We start from the raw sequence: 19,775 nt of genomic DNA, 5'->3' as shown, positions 1-19,775 counted from the left end.
CAAGGGGGTCGCGACCCACAGGTTGAGAACCCCTGGTCTAAAAGGAATACTTTACTCTACAAAGGTATATATGTATAGGCCTATATGCACAGAGTGCTATAACAGCAGATATACACTAAATAATGTTTTTAAATAAATGAAAACTTAGGAGAATGAAACACTATTCTAGAATTGAAATACTGTGCAGGTACTAGAGAACTAATGACCAAGGAAAGAGCTGATAGTGTTGTACATATCTAAATAGAACTGACCAGAGAAAATAGTCACATGTTTCTAGAATTACTTTTTCTGTTACAGTACGTATCTATCAGAGCTGAGAACATAGTATCATTCTATAAAGACTTTCTGCGCCTCAGCTTCTGTTCAACAATTATTCTTCTACTTCGAATCTGTTTTTCTGAATTTTGTTCAATGTATTTTGTAACAGTAATACAAGGGAAACAACTTTTAAAAAATGTATCAACACAAAGGTTTGTACAAGTGAAATTAGTTTAATATGTTATATACAAACAACAGATAACAGACAGAATCAATAGATACGGTAGATTTACTATGCAGACTGCTAGAGCATCTTTTACCAACACAGTCTGTGTTTCCACTCAGTACACTGGCCATGTAGGTTCAGTAGCTAGTGGAACTAGTACATTCAATACTTGAGTACTAAACTCAGTCAAGAAACAAAATCTTTCTATTTAGATAACAGAAAGGGCATTAACAATGTTTAATGCATTCTCAGCCTTAGGGACAACAAATTGTAAGGCTTTAAAATAATATTCTAACATTGAGAGCAGAAATAAAAACAGATTTCATTAAGCAAGAAAAACATAAAAAATACTTTTGAAAAAAAACAAAAAAACAAAGCTTATACTAAGCATAGTTTGGATCAGTCATGTAATTACATTTGTAATAGATCTAGACCAGTGATGCCCAACCTAATTCGACCTGCGGGCCATTTTAATGTCCAACACTCGTTTCAAGGCCACGTGACCGAAAAGTTACAAAAACTAAATGATATTGTTCTGAAACTATTTTACCAAAACCGTTCTGACGTAGTGCTACATTCATCATTTCATGTGATATTTGACGGTAATATTTTTTACGCGTCAGAAAATAACTTCATTTGTCTACTTAAAACGTGAGCATCAGTGTAGGTCTCTTTTTGGTTACTAGTCACATCGATCCTCAAATCTCTAGTTGTAGTTCAACAATCTTTTATTCGTGGTTGAAACCCATAATGCCACCATAATTATTTTATAATGCCGATATATATGTTTTTTTAAACAGTCACACTTTCTTTATAAAACAAAGATGTAGGCTTATTATCATGTTCCGCAAACTAGTAAAGATCCGCCCACTTTTCCTGGTAGATTCTACAGTTTCTGTTCACAAACGTTGAAGGTCATGGTATCAATATATCAGAGAAAATATAAGAGTCCTAAGTAGGTAAAGACACAATTTTCAACCTTTTTTTTTTTGGAGGGGATTTTCTCCACTTTGTGTCAACATTTCGGCAGGCCGGATATAACCATGTCGCAGGCCGGATCTGACCCTCGGGAAGTATTTTGGGCATCACTGATCTAGACTAACAATAATAAATCTGTGAGATTAGAAATACTTTTCAGTAATTGTTTTTGTTTAGCGCTATTTCATGCTTTTAGCTTTCTCACTATGCTATGATCCTATGACTGGTCTGCACCAGTGGGAAAAGGGAGTGGGGGGAGAAAGAAGGGAATATCTGGGTAAAAAAAAAGGGTTGGAATGACCTCCAGCCTCTTCAAGCCAACATACTAACCACTGTGCCAGGGAAGTGCTTATGAAACTAGAAGATTTTATGTTGGTTTCAAACTTCAAAGCTTTATCTCTACAAAGTATAAAGGAGGCTAATTCAGCTTATACCATCACTTCAGTAAATTACAATTTCTTTCCCTTGTTCGAGATACCAAACAAAGTAGCTAATTACCAATAGTTAATTAACTAATTGGTTAATTTTTAAAACTTATTTTTGTTTTGTCAGGTAAAAGAAATAATAGTGCAAAATTTCAGATTGATCTGAGATGGGGGGGGGGGGGGGAATAAAGCACTAACATTTTATCAGATAGAGCTAGAGTGAATTAATATAAGCTTTGTAAATAAAATATATTTTAAACTAAATAGTTTATTTTAAAAAAATGATCACTAAAATCTAAACAGCAGTTCATTTGTCCAGTACAAACAAAAGTCTTCTGTTGAACCTTGAAACCATTAGATTTTCTGTAAGTCTATAAAAAAAAAACATTTTTTCAATTCAGCTTAAAATTAATTCACCTAAGATTGACATTTTCATCCAACAGTGGGTTGCTGAGTAAAATCTTAATCAAAATTAAGAGAAACTTTAAGAAAAGGATTACAGCAGACATGTCAAGATACATAATTTTATCTCTGAGATCTTGACAGGTTAGCCCCCAAAAAAATGTATACAAAAAGCTTATCAAGTGCACAACTCAACCCCTGAACACTACAGAAATGAATCAAACTGTCAACTTCATGACCACTTCATTTTCACAATGCAAGCAAGTTTTAGTGGAAATAACAACAATAAAAAAAAAAAAAGCTTGGTTTAAAGTCATTCATCCAGCCTCAGTTGAGTCACTGGAACACACACTTTAGCAGACAAGGTTTCAGAGCAGCAACAACCAGCAGACGTCAATTGTTCATGCCAAGTGCTTCAACAGAACTAGAGCAATGTCATCAATACGTTTCCATGCACCTATGCTAAGCACAGATTTATAAAGCAGTTTATTCCAGTTTATGAAAAATCCATCGGTTCCTCCATGAGTCGAGGGTCATTCGGAGGACGGGGCCTTGACATCAAGGGGGATGTTGGTCTCTTGAGAAGAGGAGGGCGAGCCCTTGAGCTCATTGGAGGCCTGCAATATACAAAAATACTAACATAGAATACCTATAACAAATCTGGACTAATAGTTTGATCATTTCACAATGGAATATACTGGACATTAAAAAAAAAAAAAAAAAAAGAATACTAATAGAATACATTAATTTTTTTCTAGGGGAAGTCACCAAAAACAAGACTAACCTTGATTGAAATGAGTTATCCCCCCAGCTTTGCACTTTTCTTTCCCATCCATGACCGTCTGAGCCCCAGTTATCACAAGAGCCAGAATCTCCATTCCAGCGACCAGTACTTCGGATGCTGCTACCTCTTGACCTTCCAGACCGGTCACCATCACCATCCCACCTGCTGTGCTCCCGCCTGCCATCCCACTTTCTATCTTCCGGCCTTTTCCGATCTTCTGAGGACGAGGAAACCGGAGACGACACCCCTGATCTCCTCCGCTCTTCATATTTTCCCATCCTCCTCCTGTCATCTTTGTCATCTCTTTTTCTCTCGGGGCTCTTACTTTTGACTGGGCTTCGGCTCTTGATAGGGCTACGACTGCTGGACTTGCTATTTTTCCTGCTGCTGCTGCCACTACTGCTGCGGCTACTCTGGTGTCTGCTGTGTCTTCTGGCTCGCCTCTCACGCTCTTCTTCTTCCTTTTCTCTGTGTCGTTTCTCCCTCTCCCTGCGTCTCATCTCAAAAGCCAAATTTCTGATTTCTTCTTCTCTGTCCTACAAATCAATAAGATGCCAACTATAAAATTTCTATTCAAGATTGAAAAAAATGCTAAAAACTGCTAAAACATTTTTAAAAAATCAAGCATTATTTTTTTAATCAACAAAGCCTCACCAAAGATTGTATTAAAATTACATATATTCAAGAATTTAAAAGTCACAAGAAAAAACATGAGTTTTTTAAATTATAACTAATTTAGCACTAAAAATGAATAGGGCTTGGTCATGTAACAGAAAAAAGTGCAGCAGCGTTGACCAAGACTTCACAGAGATGGATAGAACAAAGTAAAATACAGGGAGGCTACTGAACTGAAAGGTCTCAAGTAGAAACCTATCTGAAGACTGAGATTTAGAACTTTGGTATTTTTAAGATGTCCCCCCCCGGTCCTCCCAACTCTAAAGAGTACCTTTGTGCTGATAACATGACACCCTTGTTAACCGTTTGTAACATAAAAAAAAACGGATGAACTTTTCATCATCTGCCCCCAATGTACGAGATCTCAAGGTCTGAAAGTGGTACCCTCAGGAGAAACTTGAAGATCAAAGGTCCCACCCACAAGCTGATGTTCTAGTAGGAGTCAGATTGCAGTGACTAGTTGCATATATTCAATGCTTGGTACATCCCCACCAGAACTACGCTTAAAAACACTTGGTCCAGTCAGACAGCAACTGAAAGTGAAGCCTCATTACCAGGACCAAAGACACAAACTCCAGATGCTGCTAAATGACACTCACCAGTCTTTCTTGTTCTTGTTTGGTGATTTTGGTGATCTCTGCCTTTTTATCAGCTTTAACTGAAGGAGGAAATAAAGTGAGACTTACACAACACTTCCAAGTCAATATCTTCTGACAAATGTACACATCTCAATTATAGTTCCTAACAAGTGTACACATCTAAATTATAGTTCCTAACAAATGTCTACATCTAAATTTTAGTTCCTAACAAATGTATACATCTCAATTACAGTTCCTAACAAATGTATACATCTCAATTATAGTTCCTAACAAATGTATACATCTCAATTATAGTTCCTAACAAATGTATACATCTCAATTATAGTTCCTAACAAATGTATACATCTCAATTATAGTTCCTAACAAATGTATACATCTCAATTATAGTTCCTAACAAATGTATACATCTAAATTATAGTTCTTAACAAATGTATACATCTAAATTATAGTTCTTAACAAATGTATACATCTAAATTATGGTTCCCAACAAATGTATACATCTAAATTATGGTTCCCAACAAATGTATACATCTAAATTACAGTTGCTAACAAATGTATACATCTAAATTATAGTTCCTAACTAATGTATACATCTAAATTACAGTTCCTAACAAATGTATACATCTAAATTATATTTCCTAACTAATGTATACATCTAAATTATATTTCCTAACTAATGTATACATCTAAATTATAGTTCCTAACTAATGTATACATCTCAATTATAGTTCCTAACTAATGTATACATCTCAATTATAGTTCCTAACTAATGTATACATCTCAATTATAGTTCCTAACTAATGTATACATCTCAATTATAGTTCCTAACAAATGTATACATCTAAATTATAGTTCCTAACAAATGTAAACATCTAAATTATATTTCCTAACAAATGTACACATCTCAATTACAGTTCCTAACAAATGTATACATCTAAATTATAGTTCCCAACAAATGTATACATCTAAATTATAGTTCCTAACAAATGTACATATCTCAATTATAGTTCCTATCAAATGTATACATCTAAATTATAGTTCCTATCAAAAGTATACATCTAAATTATATTTCCTCACAAATTTACTCATCTAAATTATATTCCTAACAAATGTAAACATCTAAATTATAGTGCCCAACTCTTAAAACGAATCAAACAATGAGACAGAGGGATATTGAATGTTACTCTACGGTTAACACATGCTTAATCCCACACAGACAACTTAACAGAATCTCAGTAACAAACTCTAGCCTAGAACATTGGCCAGACACTTACATTGTCTGGATATCTGAGCCTGCATTCTCCTTTTAAGCCTTTCTTGAGGAGTCTCTCGAACATTGGTAGAGGACTAAAAAAGTTAAGGGGAAAAAAAAAGAAATTAGATCAAATAACAAATGAAACAAACTGGAGATAAAACATCAAAAAATAAGGTTAGATTGGGAAGGGGGGAGCAGGTGGAAAAAAAAAAGGGGGGGGCGAACAAATTTTAAGAGTTCAACAAATTATTTCTTCTTAAAACAAGTCCTAATGTTCACCTAATGATGTCAGTCAAATAAAAACTTTCAATTAGATTTCAGTACAAATGCTAGTAAGATTAATGTTTCCTTCAAAACAATGTGTACACTTATTGTCTGTCTGTATTGTTCCAGAGTGTGAAACTATTTCAAACACATTGGATTAGAGTTGAGGCAGGACACTTAGCTCATTTGGATCTTGTTAAAGAATACACGTTAAGGAATAATTACACTCTGATCTTTTTTACAGAGTCTCTGATATTGCTCTCAACTTTTGAGTTAGTGTTGGCACTCAATATATGCATGAGGTTAGTGCACAATGAGTTATCAGGAGCTTGGTCACCCTATCAGATGGCATGAGAAAAATAGTCTAAAACAAACAAGAGTGCATTGTTCCAAAGAAAAGGCTCTTACTGACTTGAATATGAAGAGGTTTGCTGCTTATTTTACCACTCTTTAAATCAGCTCTGAAAACAAACAGAAAAACACAGCAGTTACTACATGAAGAGAAACAAACAGTCCATGTGTATACATATTCAAACTTTATTTCCTAGCCACACCTTAAAAATGAAGAGAGTTGTTGAGTTCCCTGAATAATTAGGTTACATTTGAACTTCATGTATTGTTAACCCATCTATTTTGTTACTGTAAATTAAATTTGGTATGGTGATATTGCTTTTTTTTATTAGCATTAAAAATATAATGTTTTTGTAAGCACAAATCAGTAGAATAATTTCATGATTTTAAAAAAACAGTACTGCTGTGGGGATTCTGAAAGAAATTGTATAAAATATGATCAAAAGGTACAGAATGAAATGAAATCTGAAAACTGTATTTAGAAATCAAAGCAAAACTAATGCAGAAATTACTATGAAACCAACTGTCCTCCCCAAATATTAGTTTGGTGATGTTAGAATTTGTCAGTTGAAGTGATTTAATGATGTGAACAAACTGATTACACCAGGTGGACTAAATGTTGAGACAAGCATCCAAGCAAATGAAAAACAAATTATAGTATTACTTATGAGAAAGACCAGCATGAGCATTTCAAATACAAGACAACTAAATATAATAAACTTTCATTAAATGTAATCAATGAAAAGAAGAAACTTAATATCACATGTACTTTACATCATATGCCACAGACCCTTACCTGTTTTGTGACCAAGGATAAATTGACAGCTTTCATATGGTTCGCACATTGATCACATTTTTACCATTCCAAACAAATATCAAATACCCATTTAAAATTCAAACTACTAACTACAAGTGGTATTCACACTTGATATCTCAGATCCAAGTGTGGGAAGCCAAGCACATTAAATAAAATTTGATCACAAAATACACACAGTGGCAGTCTATTTGTTTACATGATCCAGCTAGATACATAAGATCTTAAGTTATGTGTTACTGATGAAAAAAAGTCAAGGAGTTTCTTATCCATAATTTTTTAAACAATTGATACCCATCATATAAAAAAAAAAATTATGTAGTGAAAACGAGTCCCTTTTCTAACAAAAACATTTGATTCCTCCAAAAGAATATATACAAAAGTCACAAGCACACCACATAGACTTACTTTATATCAACATCTCTACTAAGTGGTGCTTTCAACTTCGCTGCTGTCACAGATGAGGACGAGGACGTCATTTTGGAGTCTTCATCTGACTCTAAGCCACTCAGCTCAGAAGATGATGACAGACTGTCTCGTCTATAGCGTTTAATGGCTACCTTTTTGGTTGGACTGCTAGATCTAGTAAAACGTGGGTATAGGTTAAAATATCATCATCAATAATCCTTTAGTTGTTGTTTTTTTCTTCTTTCAATTACAAGTTCAGAAAATCGTTTCATTTAGAGAAGAACAAATAATAAGAAATTAAAGCATGGATTAAAATAGTGATTGCAGTTTCTAACAAGTGATCCCTGAGGCAACAAACAAAAAAAGTATTAGGTGTTACTGTATAAACCATAAAAACAAAGCTTATCCAAATAATACAATCACAGGTAAATGCTGAATACAGAAGATTCCTATCCATGGGGAAAACTAGAAATAACAGTCTATTTGGTGTATCTGGTGTACAGACTAAAGGAAGAGGAAATAAGATATTTGTTTTCAAAGATATAAGATCCATTATGTGCACTTTTAACACAGACAAATCAAATTTTCTAAGCTTTCAATTTGTAGCAGCACAGAAGAACATCAATATCGAGGGAGTATTAGTTTCATACGACAGACATACAACTAAAGACTAAGTAGCAGTAATAAAGCAGACATGAGAGGAAGGTATGATATTCTAGATTTAGTTGGCAACAGTGATCTTTCAATATAGCATCCTTGACATTGTTGATATTTTTTATATTCTAATATTTTTCTCTAAGTTCCCTTATATTGTCCCATATCCCTTTGTGAAATGTGAAAAGTGTAGATTATTGTGATAAACATTTATGATGCAAATCACCAAAACACTTTTCACTTGGGCAAGCAATGTAAGGGAGGTAAGCTACTTACAGTCAAAAACACTTCTTGAAATATTTTTATGGAGTTGCTTTAAATTAGCTTTCAAACAGATAATGATCAGGAAAAAGATATATTAATCAAACAATTAATGTATGTGTTCAAATATTTTGCACAACATGTTCAGATTTCAAGAGCTTTCTTTCCAATAGTTTCTTTGCAGCTGTACATATGATCTGAGCTAAAGTTCAAGAATTATTCTATTTTTTTTTAAAACTTGATGGAGAAAAAAAAATCACTAATACCTTCTGCTTGATTTTGAATGAGAAGTTCTTGACCGTGACCTACTTCTTGACCTTGACATACTGTGACTATGAGACCTGTGGACCCTTCGAGACAAATTTGAATTATTTCTACCGTTACTCCTTCTGGCCAAAGAAGTTTTACTGCTTCCAGATTTAACAGGGGAGCAGGACCTTGACCGTGACCTCGTCCTTGACTTACTGGAAGACACACTGGATTTACTGCTGCTTCTTCTACGCCTGCGGCCTGACCGAGACCTCGAACTTGATCGTGAAGAGGATCTCGCAGATCTGCTTCTACTTTTGTTACGACTTGAGCTGCGCCGACGTAACCTGCCAAACACAGATATTTGTTTTTATAACCTTGTAGATTATGCCATTCACGATCTCCTTCCTATGAATTGATTACTAGCAACCTATGTTAAAGAACAAGTTTTTACAACAAATATTTGTTTCATATATTTCAGATTTAGTTAGAATTTACTTTAATTTTTTTCATTAATAAGGTTTGCTTCTTTATATTTTTTTATGTGTCATTGTCACTGTACTTTCTGAGGCTCTTAAAAGAAAATATTTGTTTATATTTGGATACACCAAGAAATGTCTTGATTATGAAGATTAAAGAAAAAAACAAAAAAAAAAAACAAATGAATCTTGCTAGAAATGGAGTAATCTGCAAGACCATAAGAATAAAAGGTAAGATATTTTTTAAAAAATAATAAATTCAGCCTAATAAGTACTTTTAGTTTAACTATGTCTCCAGACATGTATCTATGTTAATAACATCTCTATACAGTGATGAAATAAGGTCTGATACTCAGGCTTAAATATCACTAGGAGCTCAAAAAACCTTGATTAGTTCAGATGAATTCAATCCTCCAGGCAAACTAGCCAAATTTCAAGATATCAAATGTCACAAATATTCCTACATCTTTAAACACTTTTTTTTTTCCACACACTAAAGACTCCCTCTAGCAAAGTTTATGATCAACCCTTGTAAGCCAATGAACTAAATCATACACCGACCATGGAGTCTCACACTTAGAAGATTGAGGGGATGGTTTTCCTTTCTGAGATGATGATTTGTTAGATGCTGGCAGTGACGGCCCTTGAACGACAGCCTCATCATCACTGTCTGCTCCAAAACTGGTAATGAATGTAACTGGAGCTGGTTCGGATGACCTTGACCTTGATCTAGACCTTGACGAGGAGCCTGGCCTGGTGGAGATAATGTAATGTTTCAATTTCATTTACATTCCTAATAGTAAACAATGTTTTCAGTTCTAATGTAGATCAACAAAGCTATGTTCATGTCTACTTAACTACAAAACAACAGAGAAATGAGATAGCAACTTACCTCTTATAAGGTTCATACTTGGGGCTTTCCCTTGCTGCATAACTGAAAAATTCAAACAGTAGTTGTATATACACAATGTAGAAATAGCAATAATATGTGTTTAAAATAACATACTGTAGCCTCAAGGCATTTTTTATAGTAATAATTATGTGTTTAGAAGAAACATACTGTAGACTCAAAGCAACTTTTGATATACAATAATTATGTGTTTAAAAGAAACATATTGTAGACTCAATGGACTTTTGATAGCAATAATTGTGTTGAAACATACTGTAGAATCAAGGCACTTTGAAAAACTACTTTCGTTATTTTACTTACATGTTTACGAAAAAAGAATGAAAAACTTTAAAAATTGTTTATAAATAGAAATAGGAATTAATGAAATGAAACTAAAATGATATTACATACATTTTTGTGTGTGTGTTAAGTTCACTTAAGTTATTTACTAACCTTGGCCGACTAAATCTCTGAGGATTTTGACGCCTCTCATTTATAGCTCTACGCTCTCGTCTTGATTTTCTTCCCTTTATAAAAACAGTTAGTTTTGTTTTAAATTGCTTATATATATATATCTAAAGCAAAAAAAAAAAAAACTGTAAAAATAAAGTTAAAATTTTTTTTTTTAATTACTGAAAATTGAGCTTTGGCTTCTTCCAACTGTTTGGCTTCCCGCAAGGCTTCTAGTTCTTCTTTATCTTTTCTCAGAAGTCTGGAACAAAACAACAACATCGGGGCTAGGGTTAACACTAAACTACACAAACAAAACACAGTCATTTTTCTTTATATATATAATCAATTTATTTTATTACTATTTGTAACACTATTTTTTGGTGAGAATCATAAGAAGTAGGGGACTTCACATTGTCAATCACGGGGTACCATTTTTGTTGGTCACATGACGAGAAGGAACGGCATGCTAAGTAAGAGTCTGCGCCATGTTCTGAGAAGATACAGATGTGTTAGGCCTGTGGTTTAGAATTTGTGTATTCATGTTGGAATTGTAAATGTTTGTGAAACATATTGGAGAACTTATTCATGTTATTGATGGCTGAGATTGCCTACTTGTAAACTATTATTTTATTCCATAAATGTGAGTCTGCAACATTGGAGTTAGTACTAATTTATATGTCTTGTGGTTGAAGTACGCAGCAAGCTTAATAAGAATACACAACAAAGTCATGAAGATATGAGTATTTAATTAATAAGAAGAAGAACATTACAACAATACCAGAAGAGGTATATACAGCACACTAATCCAGTAACACCAATGACATTTTGTGTGTTACACTATTGTCTGTGTTGTAGACCAAAAAAACACTTTAAGGAGAAGGGGTAAGCACTACTAAATTTTTTAACTAAAGCTATGCGCTCTAAATTTATTTAGAACTTTTAAAAAAAAAAATTTTTTAAGTGTCAAATAACATGGCGCGAGTTGCATGTCTTTGATTTCAACAAATTGTGTAACTGCTTTCAGTCATACAGCTACATAATGCTAGCACATGATTGGCAGGTGGGTTTGATACTGAAGAATAGTGAAAAACAGAATGTTATCCTTCTCACCTGCTAAAGTCATCATCTTTCATACCATACTGTGTAGCACATAAGTTGACTTCCTTTCTTTGATCTGGTGTCAGGGAATCAACGTCTATAGTCACATCTGAACATAGGAATACAGCAAAGATATCAAAATGTAACAGGATCTATGGTATCCTCCAAGCTTTGACTTAAAACCACAACTTTAGGAGATTAGTGTACAGCTATGAAAAAAAATCTAATCTCGTTTATTTAATTACCAGTTTACATTAACATACTATTTATAGGAAATATAAAATAACATAATTTTACTTCATTCATATTATCAAATTAGTTTTAAATAAATATATCATAAAATTCCTTCCATTATCTTAGCAAAGTAATTTTTGGGGTTGCACTGGAGCTTTGTTTCGGCTCCTGTTAAACTTGACACTAAGCCATGAGAAATCTCATCCTATACATTTATTTTCAGCGTATTTGCAGCTTTCAGTTTTATTGGATGTGATTGTGACTTGACAAATGGGCAATTGTATTTTGAATTTGAATTGGAATATATTTAGTTTATACTTTCAATTCAGACAGCAGTCGGAGAGCTCTCTGACAGTCACAGAGCAGAAAGGGAAGCACTGGCACTAGCTGCTACCATGCTAGCAAATCATCCAAGTTCCCCTCACAGTCAGATTGTCTTTCTAACCGATGCGAAAACAACCCTCCAAAGCTGGCAAAACTCTGATTCCTCTTATATTAAAAATCTCAGAACAGCACTTACAAAGCTCAACAACAACAGCAAAATTCAATGGATACCAGCTAATATACAACTAACTCACAAATAAACCAGAAGAAATGAAGAAATTAATTGTAGATAAAATAAATGAGAAATGGACGAGCTCCCATCCAAATTACAAGAAAGATGACGCTTACTATAAGCTATCCCCACAAGACCAACGTCTAATCTTTCGACTCAGGACCGGACACAACAGAATGCGACAACACATGTACCGGAAGCTCAAAATTGGAACCAGTGAAATCTGCCCATGTGGAGTATCACCAGAAAATGCCGACCACATCCTCCAAAACTGCTCTCTTTACCAAGAGGCCCATATAAGACATTGGCCCCAAATCACCCCAATAGAAAGAAAACTATATGGAGAGCTCCCTGATTTGGAAACCACTGCGCAGTTCATCTCGTGTATTGGTCTAGTCATATGAACACTCCAACATAACAATGAGAACGATGAAGAAGAAGAAGACAGCAGTAGTTCTAGCACTTCAGATTTGTCTGTACTATCTGTTCATAAATGCTGCCCAACTGTTATTCATCACAATTAGTGACAGCTAAAAACATTAAGCTGGAAAAAAAAAAAAGCATGTAGGTCACAGCTGGTCACAGAAATCCTTAGTATGGCTACTAAACACAGCTGGGGCGGCGTAGCCATGGGAAATACTGCATTCCTTATTAATCTTCTGACTCAAAGACAAACCTTATTATTAGTAATCGAAAGTATAAACTAAGGAAAGTATACAAATATGCAATGCTTCAAACATAAAATGGATGCACAAAATAATAACACAAGAGAATATCAAGAGAAATTATAGTATTCTTACAATACACAAAAGAATCAAACACTTACCCAAGTCTGCAGTTTCTAAATCCTCTTCACTTTCTTCATTCTCACTTTCAATGTTCCCATCTCCCTTGTCAGCAGGTGTACTGTCTTCATAGACAAAACCAATGGCGGCTTTCTTATCAGCATTTCTGTAGAACAGGTATAACAGGAGGGAATAATCATTAGAAATCCTTAGTATGGCTACTAAACAACTAAATACAACACATGCTTTTTACAATGTCAAAGAAAAAAAGATAGTGCTTCTAAAAAACTAGACTTAACAACAGATGACTACCACACTGCTTGAAACAAAACCACCAAGTTCTTATAATTTTATAAACAACATGATTTAGATAGTACAGAATTATTATTATTAGATGGTCCTAGACTACAGTTTTGGGAGGGAGCATGGCGGTACAGAGATAAAACTGCTGAGCATAGGGTTTCAAGCCCAAACTCTGATGAGGATTCACTTTGTACTTAGGCTATTGAGACCTAACACTTTGTACTTAGGCTATTGAGACCTAATACTTTGTACTTAGGCTATTGAGACCTAATACTTTGTACTTAGGCTATTGAGGCCTAATTCAGTCCCCATCAAGTTCTAATGAGTACCTGACTTTTGTTTTGCATTGGGCCACCCAGCTTTAATAAAACAGTAGAATTTATCTCCACATAGGATGTAATCATCTTCTTTTTTGAAGTAACGTCTGTATTATATAAGATAAGATCTCCTATGGTGATTTTCTAGACTAGAATTGATGAACTTAGTCAACACACAATAAACAAGCTGCTACACTACTGCAAGAAACAAGATCTCTTTCAAAACAACTAATTTTTATAAACTGAATGGTAAAAATGTTTACAACTAATGTAACTTATCCATTACTTTTTTTTCTCTTCCTCAGAGCCTTTGCTTAGAGTGCCAAAATGTTCATCAAGATAAATCTGGTGCAGACATTGCTCTTCACTCACTGAGGAGACAGAACAGAAACATTACAGACTTCACTCAGGAGACAGAACAGAAACATTACAGACTTCCCTCAGGAGACAGAACAGAAACATTACAGACTTCACTCAGGAGACAGAACAGAAACATTACAGACTTCCCTCAGGAGACAGAACAGAAACATTACAGACTTCACTGAGGAGACAGAACAGAAACATTACAGACTTCACTCAGGAGACAGAACAGAAACATTACAGACTTCCCTCAGGATACAGAACAGAAACATTACAGACTTCACTGAGGAGACAGAACAGAAACATTACAGACTTCACTCAGGAGACAGAACAGAAACATTACAGGCTTCACTCAGGAGACAGAACAGAAACATTACAGACTTCACTGAGGAGACAGAACAGAAACATCTACAGACTTCACTGAGGAGACAGAACAGAAACATCTACAGTTTGGTATTGACTTTACAATTGGTAAAATAACAAGAAGAACTAAACCTACAGCCTGCTGCTTCATTTTCCACTAATGTTCGATAGCGTTCATAGTTTGCTTGTCTCTCTTCATCATCATCCTCAACCTCTGGCCTACAGAACAAACACATTATTCTAATTATTTCAATAATTAACTAAATTAATCATAATCTCACATAAAGAATTTTGGACCTCAATGTGGAACATAAACGTTTGGCAGCCATAGTGCATGCAATAAATAAAAACTTCCATTATTACTAAATAACAATGCTAGTTTGCTTCTTGCACATCAGATGTAAATAGTAGAATTAAAACTAAGAAAACCTGTAGGTCATAATCTTAATTTGTCCTTTGTTTGAAATCAACAGTTATATCTAACTCTACATGATGAAATAATTCAAAATGTTTTCTGATGACCTAAACTCTAATGTTACTATGACTATCTATTTTTTATTTGTTACTACTAACTACTAGATCTAGAAACTAGACTAGATTATTCTACAATCTACATATACTACACTTGAATGACTTCATTATCTAGCCTTTTCTGGGGCTCTACTCTAGTCACTTTAGATGTCTCTAGTTCTAGATCTAGAATAATTTAGAGTCTACTGCTCAGTCTAATAGTTCTAGATCTAATAATTCTAATAAGTCCTCTAAGTCTAAGGACAGATTATAGTAATTATATTATAGATCTAGATCTAAAATCTAAATATTTATCTCTAGATCTACGGACTTATTGAGAACTAAATTTATTACATCTACTTAAATCTACTATCTAGAAATCTAGATCTATCATCTTCTAATTCTACTACTACTAGTATTAGATCTAAAATCTAAGTCTATTTCTATTCTAGAGTATATAAGATCTAATCATACTTCTGGATTCTAGATCTAGAAAGTAATTTAGACTTAGCCTAAGTAATAGATCTAAGCAGATCTAATGAATCTAATCTATAGCCTTACTGTGCCTAAGTTAATTAATAACATTTAGGTCTACACTCTAGATCTAAGAAACCAGTCAGATAATGATAATATAGATTTGGATCCATTGTCAGGAAAAGAAAGGGATTTGAATGGAGTATTTGGCTTATTAGCGCTTACTAGATTCTAAGAATAGATCTAGTATCTAGACTACTAGAGCTACCAGAGTATAGATCTAGATCCAGACTCTAGATCTGACCTAGCTCAATCATATCTTCGTTAATTTATATTTAGGACACACTGGGTTCGGGAGAAGAAGAAAAGTAAACAATAAACACAGACCTAAATACATATTTTATTTTGCATTCATTATTTTCATTTCGCACTATTAATAAATATTTTTTTTTTGTAGGAATTCAGGCTAGGCGGAACAAAAAAACGCAAATGCAAATGAGTGAGCTTTTTTTGATGATTTTGCAGGACGGTTCCGCATATGTCTGCACAAGGGCTCATTGAAATAATGTGATCCAATTGAAATGAGACACTTAGTAATCACAATGGCTTCCTAAGGAAACACATTTTATTTCCCTTCTTTACTGAAATAGTTTTTTAAAAGTATGACCTAAACAAACCTGTGATTCTTTAAGACATTATATTCAGGAATAAGATCTAAGTTGGCTCGCACATCAAAACGATCTATCATGTTCTCTGTGTCACCTTGCCATGGCATCCTACAGTAAAAGATTAAATAAAAATAGATTCAATAAAACATGTTACTATAAATAGTACTTTGTAAATATTTTAATCAAGGGCAGACTGGTCAAAGGGGCCAATGTCCTGTAACAAAATGGCCCACTAAGCATCATAATAGCATTACCCTTTTTTAAAGATTATTATAAGACTATAGATAAGACCTTATTTAAAAATAATCTACTAGTCTACAGTGCTTCATGTATGCTTCAATCCCTAAGCGACTGACTAACAACATAATAAGTACATTTCTTATATAGACATATATATATAGACAGAGTAGGAATATAATGTAGTTCAATATACACAGTAGAAATAAGTAGTTCAATACACACAGTAGGAATAAATAGTTCAATACACAGAGTAGGAATATGTAGTTTAATACACACAGAGTAGGAATAGGTAGTTCAACACACACAGTAGAAATAAGTAATTCAATACACACAGTAGGAATATGTAGTTCAATACACAGAGTAGGAATAGGTAGCTCAACACACACACAGTAGGAATAGGTAGCTCAACACACACAGAGTAGGAATAGGTAGTTCAACACACACACAGTAGGAATAGGTAGCTCAACACATTTACAACTTATAACTTTTTTTTATCTCCTTAATGAGTTCAACAATTGGAAAAACTTACATGCTTTGTGGTCCTTCTGCTGCTAATGAAACTGCTGGATCAAGGTGAATTTTGGCAGGTCGCCCATACATTCGCAAAAATTGAGCAGGATCTTGTTTCTGTGATACAAAATGTAAATCTCATCAAATTAACTGCTCTTGAAAGTTTACATCTGAAACTGTATCTGATAATTTATGTTATTTGAGGAAGACTTACAATCTTTTCATAGAACTCCCTGCGTCTGTCAGCTCTTCTCTTGTAATCCACCATTATGCCACGAATTTTCTTCTCTTGTCTCCTTGCTTCATGCCACATTTTTAGAATAGTTTAGATAACAACCTCAGGAAAAACTTATGCCTGCAATATTGAAATTCAATACTAACTTTAAATTTCATCGGGGAAAATTCATTTTCACTGAGATTAGTTAAATTATTTTGTGTTTTCTACAATATATATTAGGACCTATATTTCATAGACGCTGACAAAAATTTTAAAAATGAAAACATTATTCTATTAAAAAAGAAAAGGCCACCTATAGGAAACAAAATAATCAGGTTTCTTAGCAATCACTTAAACTTCCTAAGAGGTAAAAGGAGCCTCTGTACAAACTTTCATGTGAATCCCTGTTACTGGGATCTCTTGATAAATACTAGAGACATAGATCTAGATATAGCCTATAGTGGTAAAGTTCAATCAATCCAGTCAGTGACATTTTGCACTTATTTAACATATAAGCATAATAAATAAGGCTAAGCCTAGATAATAGTATTATAATAACTTTTTAAAAGCTTAAAAGGCTTATGTTATATTCAACTTATACCAGACATTTATATATTTATATATATTAGTATATATAATTTTTTATTAATACTGTTATAACCCTAGTGGCGGACTGAAAGGGTTAATGTGTGTGCGGCCTACTGACACACATGATTCAGGCCAATCACACAGGTCAAGGGCTGTTGAACAAGGGACATTACTGCTAGTTCACGCAAATATGACCCATGTTGTGGTCATGTGATCGAGAGCCTTCACGGACTGTGTAACAATAGACAGTAGAGTCCATGACAGCAAGCAGTAAGGACTGTGTGCTACAAAGTGAGTCCTTGAAATTGTAGCTGTACGAGTCTAGAAGTAGACAGAGAAAGACTTGTAGTGTTTAGTAGGCAGTTCTATTGTACAAGAAAGCATTTGAATTTGATGTGGCCAATTGTGACATTGTATTGTATTGGCTTTTCATGTAATTGTAAATAAACCGCCACCTTGTTTAATGAAGCTCTTGTTGTCAAGTTCTTGTGTTAGATGTGCTGTTGTGTTTAGCAGTTTGCAGAAGGCTTAATTATTACTTAATACTACATTATTATTAATTTTTAATGTAATAATAATAATAATAATAATCTTTATTATCCGTAAGGAAATTTGTCTTACAATTTGTGCATTACACCAAACAAAAAACATTATAACTACATTATATTATAATAGGCCTAAATTACTCAACTAAGACTAAAGTCTAAAGGCACTAAAATAAAGCATATAATTACTTAATTAATAATTATAATTTACTAGATCTAGAGACTAGAGTTAGACTTAGACTCTTAGTCTTAGTATCTGATCTAGAGTTCTAGGACTCTAGACTAAGACTAGACTTGACTAGACTCCACTAGACTAGTCTAGTCTAGAGTTCTAAGTCTAAGACTAAGAAGTCTTAAAGTATCTGATCTAGAATCTAGATAAATTAAGTCTAGATCTAGATCAGTAGATCTATCTAGAGTTCTAGACTAGATTAGTTGACTAGTCTAGAGTTCTAAGTTTTACTAGACTCCTAGACTGCCTAGAGTACTAAGACTCTAGTACTAGTAATACTTGAGTAAATGAGTAGTAACTAGATCTAGAGACCACTAGACTACCTAGAGTAAAGTACTAAGACGGTCTAAGACTAAGCACTAAGTCGTCTAAGTTCCTCACTAAGTTCCAAGTTTAGTTAATTTTTTAAGTATAAATTTAGATCTAGATGATAGATCTAAATCTAGATCTAGATCTATCTAGATCTAGATCTACTTACTAACTTTATTACTTAGACTCTAGTAAGTTAGATATATATATATATAGATCTAGACCTAGTAAGTTACTGTCTAAGTAAGACTAAAATTTAGTAAAAGAGTCGAGTCTAGTCAGTCTAAGTCTAGATAGATCTATAAATTAAATAGTTAATAATTAATAATAGATTTAAATTTTAATAGATCATTATATGACATGACTATAAATAATAAAGACTATATGATTATGTGTCTACTTACCTCTAACATTAATATAAAGAATTACTTTAGTTTTTGGCGTTCACCATGCATTTAGATCCTTATCAATCAAGATAAAAAGAATAGACCTAGACTTAGACAACTAAATGTAAATCTACATCTAACTGAGAGTTTATGGTTTTCAGCATCAGCCATTTTTGGTTTCTACAGGTCGATCTTCTAGATCTAAATCTATATCTATATGCCAGGACTACTCTAAATCTCTAGTCTAGATCTAGAATAAAGAGCACTGAAATTAAAAGAGAGAGACCGAGATCTAGCCTAGATTGACTATCTTATATAATATTGACGTTATTTAAAAAAAGAAGATATAGATCTATATTATTCTATATATAGATCTAGAATACTAAATCTATTTAAGACAATATGCAGTTGAATTGGCTCATTTTTTTTAAACATGTCAACTGAATGCATTTGTAAACATAGGCTATTATTATATCTTATCTTCATGTTCTTTCAAAATATAGGCCCTATAGTCCTATACAAGAATTTATATTAATTAAGTACAGTTAAGTTAATTTTAAAATGAACAAAATAAATGTTTTACGTGTTTGTTATCTTATGCTACATTTTTTTTCCTAATTGGACAGGATCCTGTAAAAACAATATACCAATTTCAA

General features: G+C 33.5%; 1 protein-coding gene across 2 annotated transcripts; it reads right to left on the bottom strand.

Moving 5' to 3' along the window:
• Positions 1-471: 471 nt before the first annotated feature.
• LOC106057240 (CLK4-associating serine/arginine rich protein-like) lies at positions 472-19,334 on the bottom strand. Of its 2 annotated transcripts, none has more exons than XM_056022594.1 (19): positions 19,138-19,334; positions 17,057-17,197; positions 16,862-16,959; positions 16,102-16,200; positions 14,577-14,659; positions 14,004-14,088; positions 13,139-13,263; positions 11,535-11,631; positions 10,605-10,683; positions 10,425-10,498; positions 9,975-10,016; positions 9,644-9,835; positions 8,621-8,950; positions 7,440-7,613; positions 6,279-6,327; positions 5,622-5,694; positions 4,348-4,406; positions 3,074-3,609; positions 472-2,906 (listed from the first exon to the last, which is right to left on the bottom strand). In XM_056022594.1, exons 2-19 carry the CDS (start codon positions 17,153-17,155, stop codon positions 2,786-2,788), a joined length of 2,415 nt encoding a protein of 804 aa, XP_055878569.1. In that variant the 5' UTR covers positions 17,156-17,197; positions 19,138-19,334; the 3' UTR covers positions 472-2,785. The 2 variants fall into 2 exon arrangements, with proteins under 2 accessions (XP_055878569.1, XP_055878570.1); XM_056022595.1 differs by having other exon boundaries at positions 19,163-19,334.
• Positions 19,335-19,775: the final 441 nt, after the last annotated feature.

This window comes from Biomphalaria glabrata, chromosome 3 (genome assembly GCF_947242115.1).
Source record: "Biomphalaria glabrata chromosome 3, xgBioGlab47.1, whole genome shotgun sequence".
Classification (NCBI taxonomy): domain Eukaryota; kingdom Metazoa; phylum Mollusca; class Gastropoda; family Planorbidae; genus Biomphalaria; species Biomphalaria glabrata.
Note: the sequence above shows the minus strand (reverse complement) of the source record. Positions and strands in the feature narration are given on the sequence as shown.

Bases quoted from the DNA above. Each gene is read 5' to 3' on its own strand.
- LOC106057240 (XM_056022594.1), bottom strand. From the start codon at position 17,155: ATGTGGCATGAAGCAAGGAGACAAGAGAAGAAAATTCGTGGCATAATG. The intron at 10,684-11,534 runs GTGAGAAGGATA...GTTTTGTTCCAG, and splicing joins AAAGATGATGACTTTAGCAG to ACTTCTGAGAAAAGATAAAG. The intron at 4,407-5,621 runs GTAAGTGTCTGG...TTCCTCCTTCAG, and splicing joins GGCTCAGATATCCAGACAAT to TTAAAGCTGATAAAAAGGCA.